Raw genomic sequence first — 22771 nt, forward strand, 5'->3', positions numbered from 1 at the left:
TGGCAAGAGGAAATTCCTCCACACGTTATGTTTCCCCCAACACTCGAACGGCCAAGGTTAACGGGCCTTTTGTTATCGCTGTTACTAGAGCCCGAGCAAATCTTTGTGTGAGCAGTTTTGGTAGTATCCAAGTGGGAAAAAGGGACTGTACCACAGTATTAAACATTACTGGAACAAACAATAGCAGTTTCCTGTCCTCACACAAAACTTATTCCATTTGTAGGAGTAAAGGCTACTACCATCTACCAATCGGATGGTCTGGAACATGTTATATATCCTTCTTGCTTCCTCCTGTGTTCCTAACACCTGCATCTTATTAGAAAGATCAAAAAACTGTTTAATGACATTTCCTTGAACCGATTCAAAAGAATTATAAATAATGATGAAGTGGATCAAACCGACACTGCATTACAGCAATATGTTGACTTTACTTTGGGACTCTTTTTCTTTGTACATTATCGGTAGTAGTTGTTGTGTATTTATCCTTGACCACGCCCCCATCTGTTTATGATGCCATTTCCAAAAGGCATTACATTGCCACTGAGATACATCAAGATTCAGGAACATGGACTTGGGCTGGATGGTTCTGGCGCGTATTTTCTGTATGGGGTTTAAAAATATGATCGGCCTTGTTCATAATTATTGCAATTCTCTTCTCTTGATGTTTATGTATCCAATGCGAGCCAATGCTTTGTTCCTTCTGTATTTCCACTTGTACTACTTGTCTACCATCTAAAACAAATGTCCAAAAATGTAAATGCTCGTTTAGGCAATCGACCGAGAAGTCAGCGATATGATGCTAATTGACATCAATGATGTTTATCGTACCCCTTTTGGAGCATAAGAAAATGTCATAGCTTATGCTAAAAGGTTCGTCTGTGGAAATGTGTAATATTTTACTTAGCAGAAGCTACAGCCATTTTGGCTGTGGTGTCCATTTCGTTTCCTTCGTAATTCTCCCATCCTCTGCCACTCATATTTTTACTGTGCTTGTGTTATCTATTTTAGTTAAACTTCCTGACTCACTAAAAAACAATGTACATGCCGAGGATTTGTAGCTGCCGGTACACCTGTTAACTGTCAATCATTTACTGCTGCCATAAGCATTTCTGCTCCCCCTCCCACTTTTGGAGCATAAGAAAATCTATTAGCTTATGCTAAAAGGTTCGTCTGTGGAAATGTGTAATATTTTACTTAGCAGAAGCTGCAGCCATTTTGGCTGTGGTGTCCATTTTGTTTCCTTCGTAATTCTCCCATACTCTGCCACTCATCTTTTTACTGTGCTTGTGTTATCTATTATAGTTAAACTTCCTGACTCAGCTAAAAACAATGTACGTGCTGAGGGTTTGTAGCTGCCATACACCTGTTAACTGTCAATCATTTGCTGCTGCCATAAGCATTTCTGCTCCCCCTCCCACTTTGCTGAACATGTAGTTATTCATCTGCCCTTGTTTGCTGATAACTATTTCTAAAACTTGTTCTTCCTATTTCTGTTCACATGCTTACAGTGCAGAAAACTAGCATAAAAGGGACAACGGTTTGTGATTTCAGTCTACTTCCTTCTGCAGCACATGAGAGTGCTGTGTGGATGTTGTCCTACTCATGAGTGATTAATAAACTTGTTATGTATTCCAACTCCAGTGCCGATCTCTATTTTGTTGGTCTTTGAACCCGTGGACAAAAGGGTGACCCTGCACCAGTGTACCCCTAAAAAGGTACATTTCCACACCATTGTTTTTTGAGGAGTACCTGTCTGCTAAACTGTAAGTGCCCTTTGTCTCTTATCCTCCACGCACTTTAATATGGTCCATTTCAAAGGAAATCAGACGTATTGGGTAGTTCTCCGGCGCCCTCTCCAACCTCCTTACTTCACCTCAGGTTCCACTTCAGTACAAGAAATCAAAGTAGATTCCTGTATGACTCCAAGTAATAGACACATTACGCACAGCCTACTACAAGTACACATACACATCATCCATGCTACGCAAGGACAAAGTGAAGGACAAGCTTGCAAAGGCGTGGCAGACAATTTTAAAAACACATAAAAGGTCAGAAGATAGCTCAAACTTGCAGGTGACAGGTAAAAAAGCATGTCCGGACACTTGATCTCATCCTGCCAGCAATGGCAGTCCTCTACAGCCACTGAGATAGCAGAAGTAATGCTGAGTAAATGAAGGCGGACATGGTGACTTTCTACAGGCCACAAAGCTCTGCTCTGGGCCAGCGACTTTGATTGTTGTGTGTATGGACGTGAAAAATCAATGAAACTATTGAACTTGTTATGCGGAACTTGAGGCAAGGGCCATGGTCACCAGTGCCAAGCAGGGGGCTTCTGGTGTCCCAACAGTAAATTTCTCAGGTGTTACTCTACTCCATTTGTGTTCATGTAACCGATTGAAATATGCCACAATATTTACATTAAGCCACATTTTTAGAAGTTTAATTCACAGTTCATTATGTGTTGCATTATGATGCAAGAACAGCAATATTGATCTAAATACCTGAAGACGCGATGACTATGCCTATGTTGCAAGAGCATTACTGATAATTAGATCACATGACAATTGTACTAAATGATTGCATGGTCCCAGAGGTGACTTCAAGTGCAACATCACTATTGATTTGCTGTACCAGGAACAGCTTTCTACAACAATTGGTACCAAGAACAACCTAAATGTGAAGCAATCACTGCAAGTGAGGACACAGCTCTTCAAAGCTTCAATAACTTTGTTTTCCTTTGCTAGCACAAGTCCTTAAGATCCTCTCTGAGCCTCTTCACTTCTAGAACCGGGATCAATTTGTTGAAAGCACATTAAGCCTCACTCATATGAGTACTCTGACATCGATGTGAGGCTAAAATGGCACAACTTGCAGTAAGAGTGTTTCACCTAAGTATCCCGGAGAACAACACAACAAAACCAACAGAACAGCACTATGGGCCACCATGGTTCCCATCTTTCATTGGATGATGGAAACAGGCCCAACAGCATCAGTCAGTCTCACTGTACAGAGCAATCAACATTAACATGATTTTGAAACTTTTAATTCTCTGGACAGGAATGTGCCGCAGACCTTTCAGAGATGTACGCAGGAAAGGAACATTGAAAAAGGAGGTATATCGCTTAGAGCCAAGAAACTGCATGAGAAGTTGGAGGTATATCGCTTAGAGCCAAGAACCTGCATGAGAAGTCATGTCATAGCTTCAAAATACAGAAGAAGCTCAGCACAGTTAAAACAAGAATGACATCTAGTAAATAAGTGGGTGAAGTTAATGCCAAATTTCCCACAAGAGCCTTAAAACCATGAACACCAAATTCAATATTGAACAAAATGTACCTTCAAGTAGACTTCTTTGGCAATGAAGAAACTGAGATTTAGCAGTACTCCGAGACAGCAGTTAGCAGTAAAGAAGTAGTGTGGGAAGGTTTTGAAAACAAATTATCCTAGAGTTAACATTGTTAAGAATTAGAATTAAATTAGGCTCTTGAAGTATTACGCAGTGGGCACCTTTTCCTCAGTTAAGTGGCATTGAAGGTGAATCAGTATTTTTTCAGCCGATCTATTCTTTGATGGAAGATTGTTCGGATTGGCTGGTGAGTTTTGACATAGAGATTATAGTAGATTGCATGTAATTTTGGCTGGACGCTGACAAAGCAATGCGGAGTCAGGAGCAACTGAAGAGAAAAATATTTGTGATCGAGGTACTAGGTGTACCTCAGGGTCACATGAACAAGGCCTATCTCTGGGTAGATAAAGTGCTGAGGTGGCTGAGTTATTGACTCCACTTTGAAGTTATTCAATGAGATTTAGAACGACTCAGCGAGGGTGCGGGTTCTTCTGATGGACTGGAGTGCTTAAGTGTTTTCTGAATGGATGTTGAACACTGAATTAATTATTCCTTTTGGAGAATAAAAGCTTGGACAGCAAAAGGATCTATTTTATGAGAAGTTCATCTTTATTCCTTTACCTCCCACACAACATTATTTCTCTCCTGACTGTCATGACAAAACCCATCTCCATCGCCCTCAACCCAGCACACCAATTCGCTCCCCCAAAACATGTATCTATATATCTGCCGCCGCGGTATGTACATCTAAATGCATGTAAACATTGTGAAACGAAGGGCATTTGTATTCTGTGATATGCTGTGCTGCCTTATTAGCTCAGTCCGATGGTTTATTTATAACCACAAATAAATAATAAACATGATCAAACCCATCTGACTCAATCTTTGAAGCACTGCAGCAGGAAATGACTATTTATTCTTGCAGCATTTATACTAAAATCAAAAGAGTCCCTATTAAAAACCCTTTTATTGCAATAATGGTTCATTCAATCAATGGCTTTGGTCTTTCTATAAATAGGGAAATCAATATCCCAATTAGAAATGGATGTCTTTGATTTATGTGTATTATTGTAGTCAGTAACCCGCTAGCAAATGTGGAGTTCAAGTGAAGGATAACTCAGAAGGGATCTACCCCCAGATGCATCAAGCATACATTTTGTGATTCCTTATTTGCGAAAAATAAGGAATCGCAAATAAGGAATCGCAAAATGCAATGCATCAAGAAATTGCTAAAAAAATTACGATTTCTTAAAATTCCTTAATTGCGACTCGCAAATTGCGAGTCACAATTAAGGAATACCTCCCCATTCATTCCTATGGGCCTAGAGACCCATAGGAATGAATGGGAAGACAATCTCAATTTGCGAATCGCAAATAGCGATTCGCAAATTGAGATTGCGATTTCAAGGGTGCAAGGGTGTCCAAAGGAGACCCTGTTGCACCCCTGAAATTGATCTGTGCACATATGTTGCGCACACATATGCCCTTAGGGCATGGGTGCGCGCAACATGAAACTTTGAAAATGCACTTTACTGCAATTTTCAAAGTATTTGCAAATTACCATGAAGTTGTACTTCATGGTAATTTGCGTGCCCTATTAGCGAAATCGCTATTTTTTAAACTTTAATGCAATGCATTTTAAAGAATCTCAATTTGAGATTCCTCAAATGCAAGTAATCGCAATTTAGCGAATTCGGAATTTGCGATTTTTGCATTTGGGATGCTGCACCCCAAATGCAAAAATATCGGTCGCAAAGGGGCAGGATTTTTGTTTGATGCATCTGGGCCCTAATTCAAGTGAGGTAGGTCATTAGCTCATATAACGTTATGCATTCCTGAGGTAAACTTTCCTGAGATCGCGTGCCACCATAATAAATTCGCATGTGACAATGCCAAAAAATATAACTTCAAATAATGTACACTCAAGTGCAAAAATGTTAACAAGCCTTAGTTATATGTAAAGTGGTTTGCAAATGGGTTGGTAGGGAGTTCGAGTGCACGTTTCTTCCTTTTATGTACAGATATTCTTAAAAGAGCTTGCCACCCACACATTGCTAATTTCCCAAAACACAAACACTGGTTTGGGTATTACACACGATTAATTAAACATTAAAACCTAGCTTGCCCATAAATGGGCACATTTTCTTGAGTGTCTAAATGTTGGGAAAAGATTCCAGCCCCAGTCGTATCCTTTTGCACAAAATAACATTAGCACAGGAACCACCACGGAAAATGGTGTCCACCACATGATACACAGGGAGGCTGCCCTAACTAATTCTAAAAAAAATAAATAACTAAGAGTTCTTTATCCAACAAGACAGAAATAAGGGAAGATGACTTTTGAATGCAGTACACACCCTGAGCCGCACAGTACAAGCTCGAACACGGATGGTAAATAAATGTAAGCGTTTTGAGAGCGAAGATAGCCTTTCAGGACAACACAAGGGCACTATACATAAGCTGCCTGACCTACAGCTCTGTGATAATTAAAAATCATCCAATTTGTGGAGAAAATTTGGAATAATTAATAGAACTTACCAGATGAATTTTCCACATCGTCGAAATAGTGTTGAGAAAAAAATATATGTGGTGGATTGAACTATATACATACCATTTCTTCTAAAAAAAAATTTGAATGTTTTCAGTTACCACCAAATTCTAAATCAGTCCCTAAATCTTTAGCAATAAAAATGGATAAAGTAATGCAACAAAATATCTTCTACTTCATACGTTCTTTTATAATGTGACCTAAACCGTATGCATAGCACTTCAGAGGTTTTATTTGATATAGTTTACTAATCAGGGGTATAGCAGCGGCATGACTCACGCGTGGTTGCTTCTTCACTTCCGAAATACGTACACACAAAGTATATACACCAGTTATCACACTAATTCACAGTCAGGTTATAAAAACATAGTAATGCAAAGGCGCAGTTTATTCACACATATAATTAAGCTGCGACAACAAAGGTGTACAGACCTGCTGTAAGATAGGCATAATAGCACTGGGACCATCGCGACTCATTTTTTAGCCTCTCAAAAGATGTGAATGCCTCCTTGAAATTCAGCTCGATCATACTACACCAGCCTAAAAATGAAATAAAATCAAGATTGCTATTTTGTAGATTAGTTTGAAACAGAATGAATACCTAAGACTTTGGGTTGATAACAGTAATTTACATGGTTTTTCCAACTAATAAAAATCTTGTTATAAGATTAATACCTTACTTCTAGATGGAGCACAGAGCTCATAACATCACCTTTAGCTGACTCTAAACAATAATATATAACCAATATTTTTTAAAGCTATAGGGCTTGATTTTATAAAATGTACCACCCTCTGAGGCAGATGATAAGAAATAAATTACTTACCTGTATCTATAGTTCTCCAGCGTTGGCGTCTTTCTTAGATTCACATGTTTGAATCATACCCCATTAACAAGTTGCTTGATTATACGTTAGTAATAAAGTAAAATTTCCATCGAAGTAGTTGGAACACAGTTGCAATTTAGTAGTCCAAATACCGAATTTCAAAAACCCGAAGTCCAACCAGTTTGGTGAAAGTGCACTACAGTCCACTCTCCCTATGGATCACCATAACTTAGATTTTCTATAGTACAAGGGTGGAAGAAGAAAACCTGAGACATCTGACAGAGTGGCGTAGCTAGACCATTTGCGGCCCTGCGGGGGCTGCATTAAAAAGCAGTTGCTGGCGGTTTCAGTGTTTGCCGCCCTGCAACAGCCACAGGTAAGAACGGACACCCCTCCCTACACCGATCTGACAGGAGAGCAGGGACTGTTGCATGTGAATCTATGAAACATGCCAATACTGGAGAATTGAAGTTACAGGTAAGTATAATTTTTCTCCTACAACATTCAACTTTTCATGGATTTACATGGTTAAAGGAGAAAAGCAGGCAGTATTAACATTTTGCAATACAGCATAACTCAATTCCAGCTACGCACATTAATATCAAGCAAAACTGTGAAAAACTGCAATTGTAGCAAAGAAAAGCTCCATCCAATCCCCTCTTGAACTGTAATGTCTCGAGTTCTGAATGGGATGATCACTTCAGAGCTATATACCAGGTGGAGAAAGAGTGCTTGGGGGACTTGTTAGGGATCAAATTATCTCACTCTAACTTTGTAGGTTACTCTCCAGGAAGTTACTCAGGCTATCAGGTAAAGCTCAAGTAGAAAAGCACCAGGATCGGATGGGATCCCAATGGACATCATCAAATGTAATACCGATGTATGGGAGCCCATGTTAACAAATGTTGTCAACAACTCATTATGTAGTAGGGTCCCAAGATCCTGGGCTTTTTCCACTATAGTCCCTATATTTAAGAAAGGGGATCGCCTGACGCCTTAATGTTATCACCCCATTTCGCATTCAGCATGCCGCAAACTGCAGGTTCTGTTCTGCCCTTTCGGAACATTTATAACACTCAATGCATTTCGGCAGCCCTTTATGGAGCTGGGGTCTGGAGACATAACGCCGAGTCTCCTCAAACCGATGAAAACGGTATCTGTAGGCGATTCATGCATTTGCTGCCCATCAGTTCTCATTTTATTATCCATTCAGAACTCAAGCTGCAGTATATATCGGTTAAGGCGAAGTTGGCCCTTCTTTTATTCTGGGTCAGCGTTTAGGCTAACATTGAGGCGAGTGTAAACAGAGACATTTCAGATTGCCTCAAATTGGATAGAGAATCCTCAATCCCTTTGTTAGCCTATGTCCCAAAACATTTGATAGCATTGAGCATGCCGGGCCTCTTTGGTTCACCTTGCACTTTAAAAGAAATCCGATAAATTGCTTGTGAAGCATCACTTAGAGCTTTTTCATTTGCAGAGATTGAAGTCTGAATCTGTTAAGAAAAAATCCGTTCAAGATTATCTTGCATTCTTTGTACCTGTGGAGCTCGCAGGGCGGACACTGTGTGGCGTTTAGTGTGCTTTTCGAAGATGGAAGGTCTTTGGGGTCTCCAATTCGGTTTTTCCTTGTGACAGTCTGTCAGAGCAGACCACGATTCACTTTGTATTTTGCAAATGTTATAAACCCTTTTTACCATTATTTAGTAAGCCAATTTTAAAATTCTTGAGATTCAGGAAATGAAGGAATGCTTTGATTTAGCTTCAGTTTTTAACAGTTATGAAGTTTGTTATAGTGTCTGTTCCTTTCTGAAAGCTGCAGTGAGATTCAGGAAATCAATACAGGGTTAGTGCAATATCTATTTTGAACGTTAAGTAGGGTCCACTCAGTCGAGCCACTCTCATGGATAGGAGCGGTGATCTGAGAAGATGCAGTACAAGTGGAAACGTATCGTCACTGGGGAGTGTTTAGCTTACCTGCTCTTAGATTGCTGCATCACCCATTAAGGGTGACTGTTTTCCAGATGGTATTTCGCTGAATTTTAACACTGATGGATACATGAGATTGAATTATATTTTATGTATGCCTTATTTATGTACGTTTTATGGATACTCCTCTGCCGAATAAAGCGATTTGAACTTGATAAAACTACACTGTTATAGCAAAAAAAACCACAAAAGCAGTGTAGCCCCTCTGGGATTACAGAAGTATATATTTACTTCCTATTTAGCGATTCACCTTGTTGCACTCAACTTTTAGTGACACGACTGCTTAGTAACCACCCTGATATGCAAACTTTTCAAAACAAAAATGAAAAAGGAGTGTTGAAAAATAAAGTAATTTTGTTTGCATCAAAGTTATGAAAATTCAAAATGAAGGCTTTTTTCAGGAGCCAAGCCGGCATCGAAGATGGCCGCCCGGTCCCCCGGCTCCGTGTACCATCTCCTCCCGGAGGTGCCTTCGGCCTGATATCCTGTCTCACAAGGGGCACGCACGGGCGCAGGAGCGGCTCCGGTACTCGATGGAGCGTCCCCGGGGTTTCTACCACCTCCACACGGGGAGAAACGGACGGCGGCGTTTGCGGCCTGGGGCAGCTTTAAGACCGGGACCTCGTCTAACTGCGGGGCCGGCCACTAATTCAACAACAACGGCCACCAGTCACAGTGAGGGGCCGGTCGGCTCCGGATTGCTTCGGACCGGCCGATTTTCGATTCGCTCACTTCTCTGCTTGGGGGCATGATTTGAAGATTGCCCCCTCATGATTCCCCTGGGTCGTTTGTCCCCTTTTTTGGAAATTTCTCGCTTGCCGCCGAGGACCGTGGGCTTTCCTGTCCCGCTACTTGCGGGAGAATCCCGAATTCGAGCCCGACCGCGATTAATAATGCGGCCCCCCCCCGGCAGCTGTGTTTTGGCCATGTCTCCATTGTTTGGGTGCCCGGCTGGTGCTACCATGACGCCTGATGCCCTGCTGCACGTGCCCCGGCCCCGGACTATGATGGTGCTCCCTCGGAACGTAGAGAGGAGGGCATAGTGCTGTATCCGTGCTGCCGAGTCCTGACCTGTTTTTCATCCTGTGGAGGACGGGAGCTTTAACAAAGAGGACATGGAGTGGAACTGCGTCCTGGTGATCTCCTGGCTGCCCTAGCTGACCTACACGATACCTTGGGGCAGGGTGCCCGTCCGCTGTGTGATAAGCTGGGTGATATTGACTTTGTGTTGGAACTATGGAGCCCGAGTGGTTTGTGGGCGCACAGTGGTATGTTTCACTTCGTACCCGGACGTGACAATATGGCGCCTGCACTGATATCCTGAACTTCTGGACGCGGGCTCTCGAGAGATCCCCAGTTTGTGACATTCGTGGTCTAGAACTATCCGTGGGCTCCTGCTTGGACCTGAGCGTTGGAATTCTTTCCACACCATGCCGTTGGTATCTTCGATACTGCTCCAACCACGTTTTCATCCTGCGATACTCTTTCCCTGCTCTGCTTTGCTGATTGCGATGTGGCAGTCATGTTGTTGCGATAGGTGGGCCCTCGTAGTATGTGCGGGACAGGGCAAGGATAGACGATGTTTCCTCCGTTTTGATGCTTCCTGCTTGCGGATTCCTGTGGGATGTGTGACATTTTGTCTTATATTGTTGCCATGTTGGGCTACTCCTGTGCCTAGTGCACTGTCCTATTGTATTGCTGTGGGCGAAGGTGTTTTACGTTCTGTCCCTATACTATATTTACAGAGGGGGAGGCCGGGGGACTGTTAGAGGGCTCCCCTCCCGTTTTTTCTTTCTTTCTTTCCTTCCCTCGCTTGGGTTCTTTTTAGTCTGGACGGGTGGTTGTTTCTTTTCTCTTTCTTCTAAATCTCGGGTTCATACAGCGGGCGACAGGCACACTGCTGAGGGGGAGGCCGTAGCCGGAGGCAGGGGTGCAGGGTGGGGGGTATTCTCTGTTTTTCTTTTTCCTTTTTCAGTTTCTAGGGCCTCTTTTTCTCTCTTGCTTTGCTTGGGTTTCTTTTTCCTCTCTTTCTTTTCTTCTTTTTGGGATTCCGAGTAGTAGGTAGTTTACCGGATGTTCTTATGTCTCAAGCCAGGGTAGGGGATGTTATCATAGTTTCTCGTTTTTGGTACGGCGGGCATGTGCTGCATTGGAGGGCGTAATGTGCTGTTTGTTGTCTATCCTGTTTAGTGCGCGTTAGTGTCTGCGCCCCGCCTGCAGTGGTCCCAAATGTGCATATCCTGATTTGCGATGTCCCCTATCTCTGGTGCTGCTAGATTGTATGATGTCGGATCCTGCTCTATCTCTGAACCCTTAAAAAAATGAAAACATAACCTCTCTTATCCTGGTGCCGCTATGGTACAACAGTATCCTGGGTGTTGATGTGGACTTTAGGAGGCGGGAGGTATGTGTATCGACTTCTTGATTTGCATTGACCGTCTCTGTGATATTGGCCGGATGTGTTTTTGCTAGCCTGTAATTGTATCCACCTTATTTACAATAAAGGTTTTTCAAAAAAAAAAAAAAAAAAATGAAGGCTTTTCTTCCAAAAAGTCTAAAATATCGATTATCCAATCAGATTCAGTCCATCATTGAGTGAGGAGTCGTATATTGGTTCCAAATCCAATTTTATTTATTCCGTTATCAAATGTAATTCCGCCCAGCCGTGTTTCGTCCATGAGGACTTCATCAGGGTTGGTATCTCTTTGTGCCTAGTGTCACTGTATGATGTGCAATTCCTCTCATGGCCAGATATGTAGGGAAAATATCAAAATTTCCAGTAGTTTTATTCTCCCTGAATGGGATTTTTCCTCTTTGTGGACAACGCATCAAATGGGGGAAATCTTCCATCAATGTTAAAGTCTGTTATAGTCCCCATTCAATCTATAAAACGTATTAAATGCTTAAGGCCCATTGTTTCAGATAAGTAACATTTTCATACAAAATCTAAATTATTGACAGACCACTAAATCCTTAATATTAACAGTCAATTGGGTAACTGACAGCATTGTATAACACAATAAATAAGTATGAGTGCTTTTCTTGCTTACCAATTTCATACAGACATACATGTTGGATCTCTCTTTGATCTGTTGCTAGTTCCAAAGCAGTATTGAAAGAAGTCAAGGCACTGTTTATTTGACACTAGAATAGACAAAAGACATGAGCACACATTAAAAAATGGGGCAATTTAAGCAGATAAAGCTACTTCTGATAACAAATGCATACTGCATAAGGGAATATCTTGTTTGGCTTGTTTGAAATTTAGGAAGCACGTGTTACTTTTAAGTAAGTAATTCTTTATTAATTACTTTTAAGTAATTATGTGGGTCCTGATGCAATGGAAAGATAATATATAAGTATAAAGGCCTATTCATTCTAGAATGCCATCACCACTTGCGGACTACACTTCTCTGCATTTTAATCATCACCTCAGGTTATCAACCTTTTACACATAAATTGACAGAAGTCTGTGGGTGCAAAGCATAACACTATGCTATGCAATATACAGACTGGAAACAGGTTCATATTAAGCTCACGCTCTGAATCATTCATTGGTTGCCTGTGGATGATTTTGAAAACACCGTGCCTCATTCATAAAGTTATCTTCACTTCAAGACCTAAACTACCTTGTGTAGAACACACTACATGACCACAAGACTTCAAACACCCGAGTAGCTTGATGACAAAATAGCAATTTACATTTCAAACAGGAGTCTTAGGATCTATGAAAGCAGCTTTTTTTAACTGAGCTTCTAAAGGTCAAGAAAAGGGTCAGGATTTCGATTTCTGGTCATTGCGTATATTAATTGTATCTGTAGAACATCATTGTCAATTGGTTCTAGATGGCACTCTGCCATATGAGGTACAATCAAACATTGGATCTTTACAAACAGTCTGTCAAAACTCCTAAAATCAATATAAAAAAACAGAAAATATTAGAACCAGCATAAAACAACATCTAAAACATGATTCATAAATATTAACATAGAAAAGACAGAATACAAACTAAAATTAAAAGGCAAGTTTTAGGCATTTTCTCCAAAAGGGTATGTAAGGCTCAGAATTCTAAGCAACTCACAGTAGTAGTAATCAGAAGAAACTTCACTGCTACACTTCCTTCTTTAGACTGTCAAAAGTGGGGACAACTGCAGGAATAGGTAAGAGGTAATGGACATTTTCCTTTTTTACTTCCACAGGAAAAACAGCTTTTCATGTTGTCACTAACTTTAGAATGCACCCTTTGAATATATGGAGGTAACAGGACACTTTAATTCCCAATTTGAACACATATTCCAGCATTGTTTACCTCAAAAGTTAGGCTAGCAAACTGAATGAATGTTTGCAAAAACTTACAAAGTTCACAACCACAATGTCACCACAAGTTGTGCCTTTCTTGTGAATACCTTTGTCCTAACCCTAAACCTAAAATGCACCATACTGGTGGGTTTCTGTAGGTGCAAGTAAGGTTAACAGAAGAAAGTCTTAAAATCCTAATTCTGTAAATCAAGAATCAGGAATTCCAACCCGGCCAGATTATTAATAGATCGACTAAATACACTTCTTCTAAATGGTTGTATAAAGTATATTTTGGAAATCCAAGAGTCAGGAAGTCTTTTGATTAATGATGAGGGAAAAGAAGGAGACAGAGGTGTGTTGGAAAGAGGGAGAGAGAGAGAGAGTGTGAGGGGGCGTACCAGAGAGCTAACAACTTCTACGTTTCTTTGGAATTGTAGAGGAATATGCAAACATGGCAAGTCAAAAGAAAAAGAACAAATGATAGACAGAATTCCAAACAAATCAAACATTCACCCCAGTCACAGATCTGGGTTTAATCTATTGTTGTTTTGCTCACAACGCCACCCCAGTTCGGATCCAGACATATGCAAATCAGTCTTGACTGCCCGAACAAACAGGTCAGGTCCTTCCTGGGCATTAAGTAAGCATTCTGGGACCAGTCTGGGGTATCACTTCTCATCAACCAGGCTAGCTTGAATTGAGTGGCACAATGGCACAGGAACCACATCTGGGCATACCCTTCCCACTTAGGGCGACATAAGCAAAAAGAACAAATGATGGAAAGAATGCTGAACAAATCAAACATTCACCCCTAGTCACAGATCTGGGTTAAATCTATCGTTTTTTGCTCACGACGCCACCCCAGTTTGGACCCACTCTGGCTATAGTGGACGGGAGAGCAATAACATAGAAATGCCTGTTTTCAGCTAACAAAAATGATTTTACTGTGGTTCTGAAATCAGAGAGAGAGTGATATACTACTCTTGCAATGACATCACAACTAGCTGCGGCTCCTTCGCTATGGCAGAGGAGTGTCGTCGCCCCTGCCAGCAGCAGCGGCGGCTGCAAAACATGAAAAATAAAATGACAATAAACCATGCTTATGATCGTTTTATTTTTCTTAGGTGTATGTCTGTGTTTTCTATTCTTTTCTTCTGAATTTTTGGTCAGGCCACAAGCATTATTTTGACTGATCATATAAATTTATGATTTGAGGTGGTTATGTTGTTATTTCTCCGATATATAATCAGGTAAATATTTTTCGTTGTTTCAAAAAATAGTGCTTTTTCAGTACAATGGTAACTTTATCTCTATGGCTGTATTTACAGCTCCCCTGAAGAAGGGTTAATAACCCGAAATGCATCGTGATTTGTCCAGAAGCTTTGCTTTCATCTAAAGTACAACGTCTGCATACACCGTGTGATGTAACATTGATAACTGCATATGTACATCAGTGCCAAGATAATGTCACAGTGAAGATCTGTATATACTTAGAAGCAGTCTTCTATTAAATGTAAAGACATGTAGTCAAGTTGTTGTCAAATTGTTTTGAATTTCTAAACATTTAGGTATCATTTAGGAACCCAAATGGTCCAATAGTAGTGTGCACCGCGTTGGCTTCTTCGCTATGGCATCGCATGAAAAATAAAATTATAATAAACCATATTTATCATTGTTTTATTTTTATCTTAACGTGGAGTCTTGGGGGAGGGGGGATGGTGATGACAGGCTGGAGGGGGGGTGTTGGACACTGCTATTCAGTGCACATGACGGTCTGGCCGGCCGTCTCAGGCCGGCCTAAATGTCATGGGTACTGAAGATCTCTCCATCCCCAGCTGCGCTGCCGGGTTGGAGAGAGCTAGCACATGCTCCCAGTCTAACTGTGAGCGCAAATCCTCAGCGCTCGGGCCAATCTTGACGCTGCTTTCAGCAGCATGAAAGCAGCTTCAGGCCTCAGAGGGTCCGGGAACGCAATTCCCTGGGGCCTTTTATGGGAGGAGGGCATGCAGGCTCCCTTCCCTAGCCAACAGTGGCAATGGGGAACCCATAGCACATTATGCTGGGGGCCGCTGGGGGAGTCCCAGGGCCCCCGGATGTTTTTGCTTGCTCCTCCCAGGTGGGAGTAATCGGAGTGTCCCTGAACGAAAGAGCACAAGCAGTGAAACCAAATCCTGCTCCCACACAACAGGAGCATTTTCAAAGCTCACACCAGGTGGGACTAGACAAGACTCCCTGCCCGCACTCTTGCAGGCTGGCAAACGGTGTCCCAGGGGAGTTTCAAGGGTTAACTTCAAAACTATCTTAAGCCAAACAATTTCCCTCCCCCTCACCCCCAATCTATCCACTCCTTGTTTGGGAAGCATGGGCTCCTAAAATGTCCCACGCAATTCAAAGACTAGATATCACACTATTTACTGTTATATTGCAAACACCAATGTAAAAAGAACTATCCAACTATTTGATGACACTGGTGTCACTTACTATGTTAGTTTATGTAAAAAAAAAACCAATAAAGATATTCAAACTCTCTAGGCCACGCATTTATTAAAGCATTGGGCATAAATAAACTCTTTAAAAAGATACCGGAAACGGCAAGGATGACATCCACCACTTCAGGCGGCAGATCAAATGCAGTTAACTGCTGCTGCCTAATCTTCATGCATGGAAGTGTAGATTTTGAAGGTTTGTGTAAAGGACCCTGACCTGCTGCTGTGACAAGAGATCCTCTTGAAGTGGGAGTCTGATAGGAGGGCAGATGCTCATACCCAGACACTCTGGGTACCACATTCTCCCGGCCCTATCTGGAGCCACTAGGATTACTTTGACCCAGTTAATCGTGATGTTTTCCAGAACTCAGGGCAGGAGAGGCATTGGTGGAAAGGTGTATAGAAGTCCTGTGTTCCAATCCAGCCAGAATGCAGTTACTAGTGAGTTTCTTCGTTGAAACTGACAATGCACGTCTTGACAGTGACAAAAAGATCTAGCCAGAAATCTCCCCACTGTATGAAGATGTCCTTTACCACCTTGGGATTTCAACATCTTTCGTAATCCGCAAGACGCCAATGAATGATCTAGTTCGCTGGCATTCAAGGATCTCGCGAGGGGGTGTACGATCAGGAAAATGCCTTGACATTCCAGCCAATTCCAAAGGTGTATAGCCTCCTAGGACATGACTAAGGATCCCACTCTGCACTGCTTCTTGCAGTATAACACAGAGGTGGTAATATCCAAGAGAAATGGCACCAGCCTCCTCTTGATGGACAGCAGGATAGCCTTCAACGTCAAATGAATGACTCACTGCTCTAAAAAAATTAATATGGAGCCAGGCTTTTGATAGGTCACCACACTCCTCTCATCTCCATCTTCCCCAGATGACCTGCCCTACCCAGCAGTGATATATCTATTACCATCGATAACTCTAGGTTGGGAATGGAGAGGGGCCTGTACTATCTCAATTGCGAGTGAGCAGTCAGCACTGCACATCGCGGGCAGTCCCTTCTGAAATCTGAAGAGAATCTGTCAGATTTCCATGGTGCTGCGCCCCTTGGGACCGATAATTCCATTGCAAAGCCCCTGTGTGCCACATGGCTGAGAGGCCAGAAGCCTCAGAAATGCTCTCACTGAGATCTAGGACCAATACTGAAACATCAGGAATACAGGCTGAATATCCTGGACTGGCAGCAACAGAGCCTTGAATAGACCTGTGTCCAGAATAGATCCCAATAAATATCAACGTCTGCGAATGAGTCAGATGTGACTTTGATTTGTTGACGGTGAACCACAATGATGTCAAGAGGCTCCCCGTCGTCTACAGGTAATCTACGACTAAGGAATTCTCACCTTTAGCAGCCAGTAATCGAGGTTTGGGAAGACTGGTATTGTCACCCTCTGAAGGTCTGCTATGACCACACCTTCACTTCTGTCAACACTTAAGAAGCACTTGTGATGCCAAACGGGAATAAAATATTAATCTTGTTGCCTACAAGATGGGTGTGTGCGCTTCTAAAGGCCAACTACAGCAGCTTAGAGGTAGTATTCACAGTTGAGGAGGGCTGGGCGGACTGGCACTCCTGCTGGCCTGCGTGATGTCTACCAGACCCCCATCCCAAGCCTCGAAAGGACTTTGACAACTGCTGTAGTGGTTTGGGGAACTGAAGCTGTCTATATACAAACGACCAGACGTAGCCCCTAAATTTTGATGAGGAAACGGCTTGGCAGGAGTCAACAGTACCAGAGAGTGTGCCATAGCTCTGCTGTCCTTAAAAAATGTATGGGCAGAATCAGCTTTTTTGCCAAAGAGGCATAAGTCATCAACGCGCATACAATAACAGAAGCCTGCAGGTCTGTGAAAATCCTGTGGAATGCATCTACACCTGGTGGAACAGCAATAGCTTGGTATCAACCGTCCTCCCCGAACTGCCGGCGGTGTCTAGGCCCGCACGAATATGTACTTGGCTGCATCTTGCATCAGAGAGGCCCTAAAGTGTTCTGGAAACACCAGTAATATCTTGCTAGCTATGCCACAAAGGGCATGCGTGCAGTGCCCCACTAAACAAACTGTGTTGACCGATCTTAGCACCAGGCTTGCCGAAGAGAAGATTTGTTTCCCAAAAGCCTAATTTTGCTTGGCCTATCCGGAGGAGTTATGGGAAAGAATTAGGAATAACATTACTGATAGAGACTTGCACCACTAAGCTCTCTGCAGTAGGTTGCTTAGGACCACATATATCATGCATTTTACTGGTCGCAAACGGCCTGATTTGCGACCAGTAAGTATGGATTCCAATTTGTGATTCGGTAATATGTTACCAATCACAATTTGTAATCGTAAATACATATCAATTCGGTATTAGTAAGGGGCAAGTTTAGGGCGTCCCATCCGAATTCCGAATCGCAGCAGTCTGTAAGAATGTTTTGCGACCGAATTGCGGTCGCAGAACACTCACATTTTACCATCTACTTCAAGTAGGTGGTAACCCATTTGCAAATGGGAAGGGGTCCCCAAGGGACACCTTCCCCTTTGGGAATGGTAGCGAATAAATTTTTTCAGCGCCACTGCCTGCTCTTAAAAAAATGTAAAGAAAACTTTTTATTTTTATTTTTTAAGCGTAACCCATTTTCCTTTAAGGAAAACAAGCTGCATTAAAATATTAATTGCTTTATTTAACCCCTACCGCGCTACCGCGTTTTCCCGCTGTGCGCTGAAAAAAAAAAATGGCTTGTTTATGACAAAGCCAGCTCGTCATCCGCGTAGCGCAGGTAACGCCCATGACGAGCTGGCTTTGTCATCAGCACTGAAGGGGTTAAAAGCAATTGCGGACAAGGTGGTCAGCAGCCCACCATCCCCCTGATTTTAGCGATTCCCAATGCAATTCGCAGACAATCGTAATTAGGTAATCGCTTTTTCCAATATTGATACATGTTGCCCTTGGTGAGAAAATCAGCGTTGCCATATTCAGTTCCTGTGACGCCTGGACACCTGCCTATTCACTGGCAGGCAGACGCATGGTTTGGACAAAGTGTCCATCAAAGTATCCAAGAGGGCCTTTTTTTAAGAAAACCAAGGATTTCGATGTGCCAGGCCTTGGGTGTAAAATAATGAGAATATTAGTCTTGGTTTGTACAGAGAGCAGAAAAGTACCAAAGCACAGAGATGTCCTATAGTCACGAAGTATAGCCAGTAAAGAAATACTGCAAGGTCAAAGTTGTGTTTGTCGTGATTTATTCTTTCCGCAGTTATTCACATTTCTTCTTCAGAGATGTAATATCCAAAACAGACAGGAAGCCGACAAGTATTTTGCAACAGAATTTTTGAAGGCAGCAACAGGATTATATAGCATCTTACACAATTGTTACGATGGCATAGGCATAAGAAATGCAACCGTCAGATCATCATCACCAGGTGGAACAAAGAAAACACAAATGTAGTCCCGAAGGGTACCCAGGCGAGAGCCATGTGCATAAAGTGAGATCCTAAAAAAGGGGTTGTACCTAATTGAATGCCTATGCTAAGAATGTGCAGAGTGCTACAAAGTAATGAAAAGTATATAGATTTGATCAATCAAGGTGATAAGGGAACATGCCGTGGACTGTTGTAGTTAACACCCCAAAGAAAGGGGGGGGGGCAAAGTCGCGATTGAAACGAGACCCCAAACCGTGAGAGGCTAACAAAGACTTCGCCAGAGATAAAGGAATTCTCAAAGTATTAGCACACGGTTCAGGAAACTGTACTTGAAGCATACACACATGCCAGTATTCTGTGTGTAAACGCAGCAAAGTAATGCCTCACTGAAATGTCAAAATATATATATTTTATCAAAATGTACGGTTGCGCTGCAGGTGTCAAACGTTAAAAAGGCTACACAAAGTAACATTACAAGTTAAGGGGCAAGGGGGTAAGAAATAACCTCACTGCCTTATATGGAGTGTCGTGCGTTTGAGGGGAAAAAGTAAAGAGCAGCACAATGTATAGATAATCAAATCAATAGCAGAAGTAGTAATTGGCAACATGAAGTAGCGCTGTACAGTGAAGGGGCAAGTGAAAAAGAGGCACCCTCCCAACCTTGCAGCGAGTATGGTGAGGGTGAGGAGAATGAGAAAAGGGTATACAGCATGTAGAAATTGAATGATATTGGTTCTCATCCACCTAGCGTCCTTCGCTGCTAACAAAAAGTTTCCTAAGTGGTGCTGACAATGACCGTACCCGTCTGGTGGTGGGTGGTATATGAAAATTAACAAACCAATGCCCCAAACGTAAACAAGTTGAATGTGGCAGGAGATCAGCCATATGTACGACTAATTTTAAACCCAAAATAAAATAAGAGGGTCATGTGTAAACATACCAATTAAAGAAGTGGCATGTACGGCCACATGTGGAGTGGTAGTAAAACAAGAAGCGTCCTGTATGCGTGAAAGTGGCAATCTGAAAACAATTAACAGCTGCCATGAGACAAAAAACTAACCCCAAGCGCTGCACCAATGCCTTATATAATCATATCAGGTCTCAAGTATGGGCAGCAGCATCAGTTGGCCAAAGTGAAACATATATTGGTAAGTATCAGGGTGACACACCCAATGTTCAGGCCTGTGACGCCTGGACACCTGCCTATTCACTGGCAGCCAGGAGCATGGTTTGGACCAAGTGCCCATCAAAGTATCCAAGAGGGACTTGTTGAAGAACAGCAAAGATTCTGATGTGGCAAGCCTTGGTGTAAAATGTCTGTGAGAACATTAGTCTTGGTTTGTACTGAAGACAACTGTATATCAAGGACATCAGCTCCTCTTTGAACCACAACCAGAAATGACACACACTCTTCAGTATATGGCCCAAGTGGCGAGTCCAACCCCGTTGCAGGGGCGGTATTAAGACCACTGGCATCCTGCAGGTCTGTATAGAAGTTGTTATTGTTATAATAAGGGAAACGGTCACCATCCTCAGCCCTACCATCATCATTTCCCTCTGGCAGTGTACCTTGTTCAGAATCATAATCAAAAAGGTAATGGAGCATTTGGTGATGCAGCCGCCCTGGGAGAGGCATTGGTGCCGAATCAGGCTGAATAACTACCAACTGTGCTTTAGTAATTTTGTAGCGCAAAACTGGTCAAGATCAGGCTGAAGTCGGTTCAGGGTCGGACATCAGGACCAGAATCGTCTCTTCCTCTGACATCGACAACATCGGCATGGATGTTGAGGAGTGGCAGCCCAACACAGTTGTAGACATCTGTACTGGAGTCAGTACTGGTCCTGGAATGAGGTCCACAAGATCACGTGGAGCCAGGGAAGGCAACAGTACCCAACAATAACCATACTGGACGACCATGCAGATCTTTGGGGCCCGAAGGCACATCAGAGTAAAATGGAAAAGTGTTGAAAATGTGTAGCCTGGCCTCTTCGAATGCTTTAATTTGCTGCAGCGTTGCCAATTGCCCGAGAAACCCTGGGTGCATCAAGATCAGCTGAGGAATCTGATTCGTACTTAGGGACCCTGTAGGAGACAGATTAGCTGTCTTTGCACCTTTTGTTTGAACAAGGAGTAGCAGGATGGGGATATGTCCTACTTCGCTTTATGACCTAGGCTTACTGGAGGACTTCGACTGTGAGGAGGACCTCTCATGAGAAAGGCTTCCAGAGTCTGATGCGCCTCACCCTTGACCTGGAGTAAGATCTATGTGAACTTCAACTTCTGCTTCTCTGAGACATACAGCTTCGTCTCCTGGTCCTGAGTCCCCTTAGGGAGCATAAGACCGCACTTGTCTCATCAAATCAAGTCATGCCCATACACAAAACACACACCTCATGCAGGTCCGTGACCTCTAACTGTTTTCTGTAACCACTTTAGATTGAAGCCTGTCGTTTTGGAGGGGACACAGTTCCTTGGTACACTTGTTCTTGTTTTTTTTTTAAATTGCAGGGCACAATAAAGTAGAGCGGACAGGTGTACTTAAATGTGGCTCAACTCCATCATTTCCAGAGTGGTATGGAGCCAGTGCAGAGCCACACGGCACACCTAAAGAAGTGCAGGAGCATTGCTGAAAAGCTTCAGAATCTAGTCTGACACCTGAGGAATATTCTAAAGGTGAACAATCTTCAGTTAGAAGTATGCGTCAGAAAAATCTTTTCTTAGGGTTAGCCATCCGTATTCGCAAAACAATTTTTTGTGAAAGAATGGTGCTGCAAAATGAAGGATGGAGGCTGCCCACAGAGCACAATCCACCCAACGTCATTCTTTGCTGTTGCTTAACAGCCTCTCTGGAGTAATACGAATAGCCTCCTGCCAGACCTGTCCACTGGAAGTTGAACTTGCGCCTCTTAACAGAAGCGGATACCCCTGCATTAGGTATATCAAGGTTTAGTACCCTTCCAGCCTTCTATTTGAGCAGGGAAACTGTGCTGCAGCATGATTGGCTGAATTTCAAACTTCAAAGATGCAAGGACAGTAATTGGCAGCAGGCAGCTGTCAAACGGCCTGACTTTGGAAATATAAGCTGGAGCAGCCCTCTAGCAAACTGAACATCATTTGGACTTGTGTCTGCGTGGATTCTGTAGCTGCTGCTGGTGATTTGCTACCCACTTCTTTTTGGCTGGGAACAAGACTAAAGGCCCCACAAAGGATGACTGCCTTCCTTGCGGCTGCTCTTTTCTTTGATTTTATGACGTCAATTTTCGAGTCTTAGGCATACACCAAAAGAATCACAAGAACCAAAATAACACAGCATTACAGTGCAGAAGGACCACTGCTTAGTAGTAAAATGTTGGGCATTAGAAATACCCATTAACATATTAACTACTGTTATCTTATGAATAGCTCCACAAATTTCTCCATACTTTGCTACATTTTTCTGGACAACCCCTGGATTTGTACACAAATTCTTGTGCTGTGGCACAGCAGTCCACTCCACAAGTCCATACTGCTAATGAGAGAACCAGTTCTGACCTCCAGTGATGTGCAATGTTTCGCTTTAGAATGAGCAGGTCCATTGCCACCAGTAGCCTAGTGGTCAGATAAACACTCCCACCCCCCAAAGTTCATCAAGCTCAATAATTTCATTCTGGATTTTGGTATAATCTGCCCTTCCCACAACCTGAGTTACAATGTTAAACATAAGAATTCAATATTGTTGACTAGTGGGACACTCCTAAACTGTATGATAAAAAGTATCCATCTCAAGACCATATTTCCTTTTACATAGTTTCATGGGACTATGGTACACCCTGTGTACATATACAAGTTGAATGAGCCACAATCTCATTGAGACTCTCAGAAC

At 42.6% G+C, this 22771-nt stretch overlaps 1 protein-coding gene across 2 annotated transcripts in view; it reads right to left on the bottom strand.

Moving 5' to 3' along the window:
• Positions 1-22771, bottom strand: part of TTC39C (tetratricopeptide repeat domain 39C) — a 497992-nt gene that overhangs the window by 164455 nt on the left and 310766 nt on the right. For both annotated transcript variants that reach the window (XR_013610544.1, XM_078687417.1), the window contains exons 7-8: positions 11758-11851; positions 6327-6434 (exon numbers count right to left, since the gene is read on the bottom strand). Coding sequence is in view for 1 of the 2 variants with exons in the window: in XM_078687417.1 (XP_078543543.1) it covers positions 6327-6434; positions 11758-11851 (202 nt within the window). In the remaining variant the exon portion in view is untranslated. The remainder of the gene's footprint in view (positions 1-6326; positions 6435-11757; positions 11852-22771) is intronic.

The sequence above is a fragment of the Lissotriton helveticus genome, chromosome 4_1, assembly GCF_964261635.1.
Source record: "Lissotriton helveticus chromosome 4_1, aLisHel1.1, whole genome shotgun sequence".
Taxonomy (NCBI): domain Eukaryota; kingdom Metazoa; phylum Chordata; class Amphibia; order Caudata; family Salamandridae; genus Lissotriton; species Lissotriton helveticus.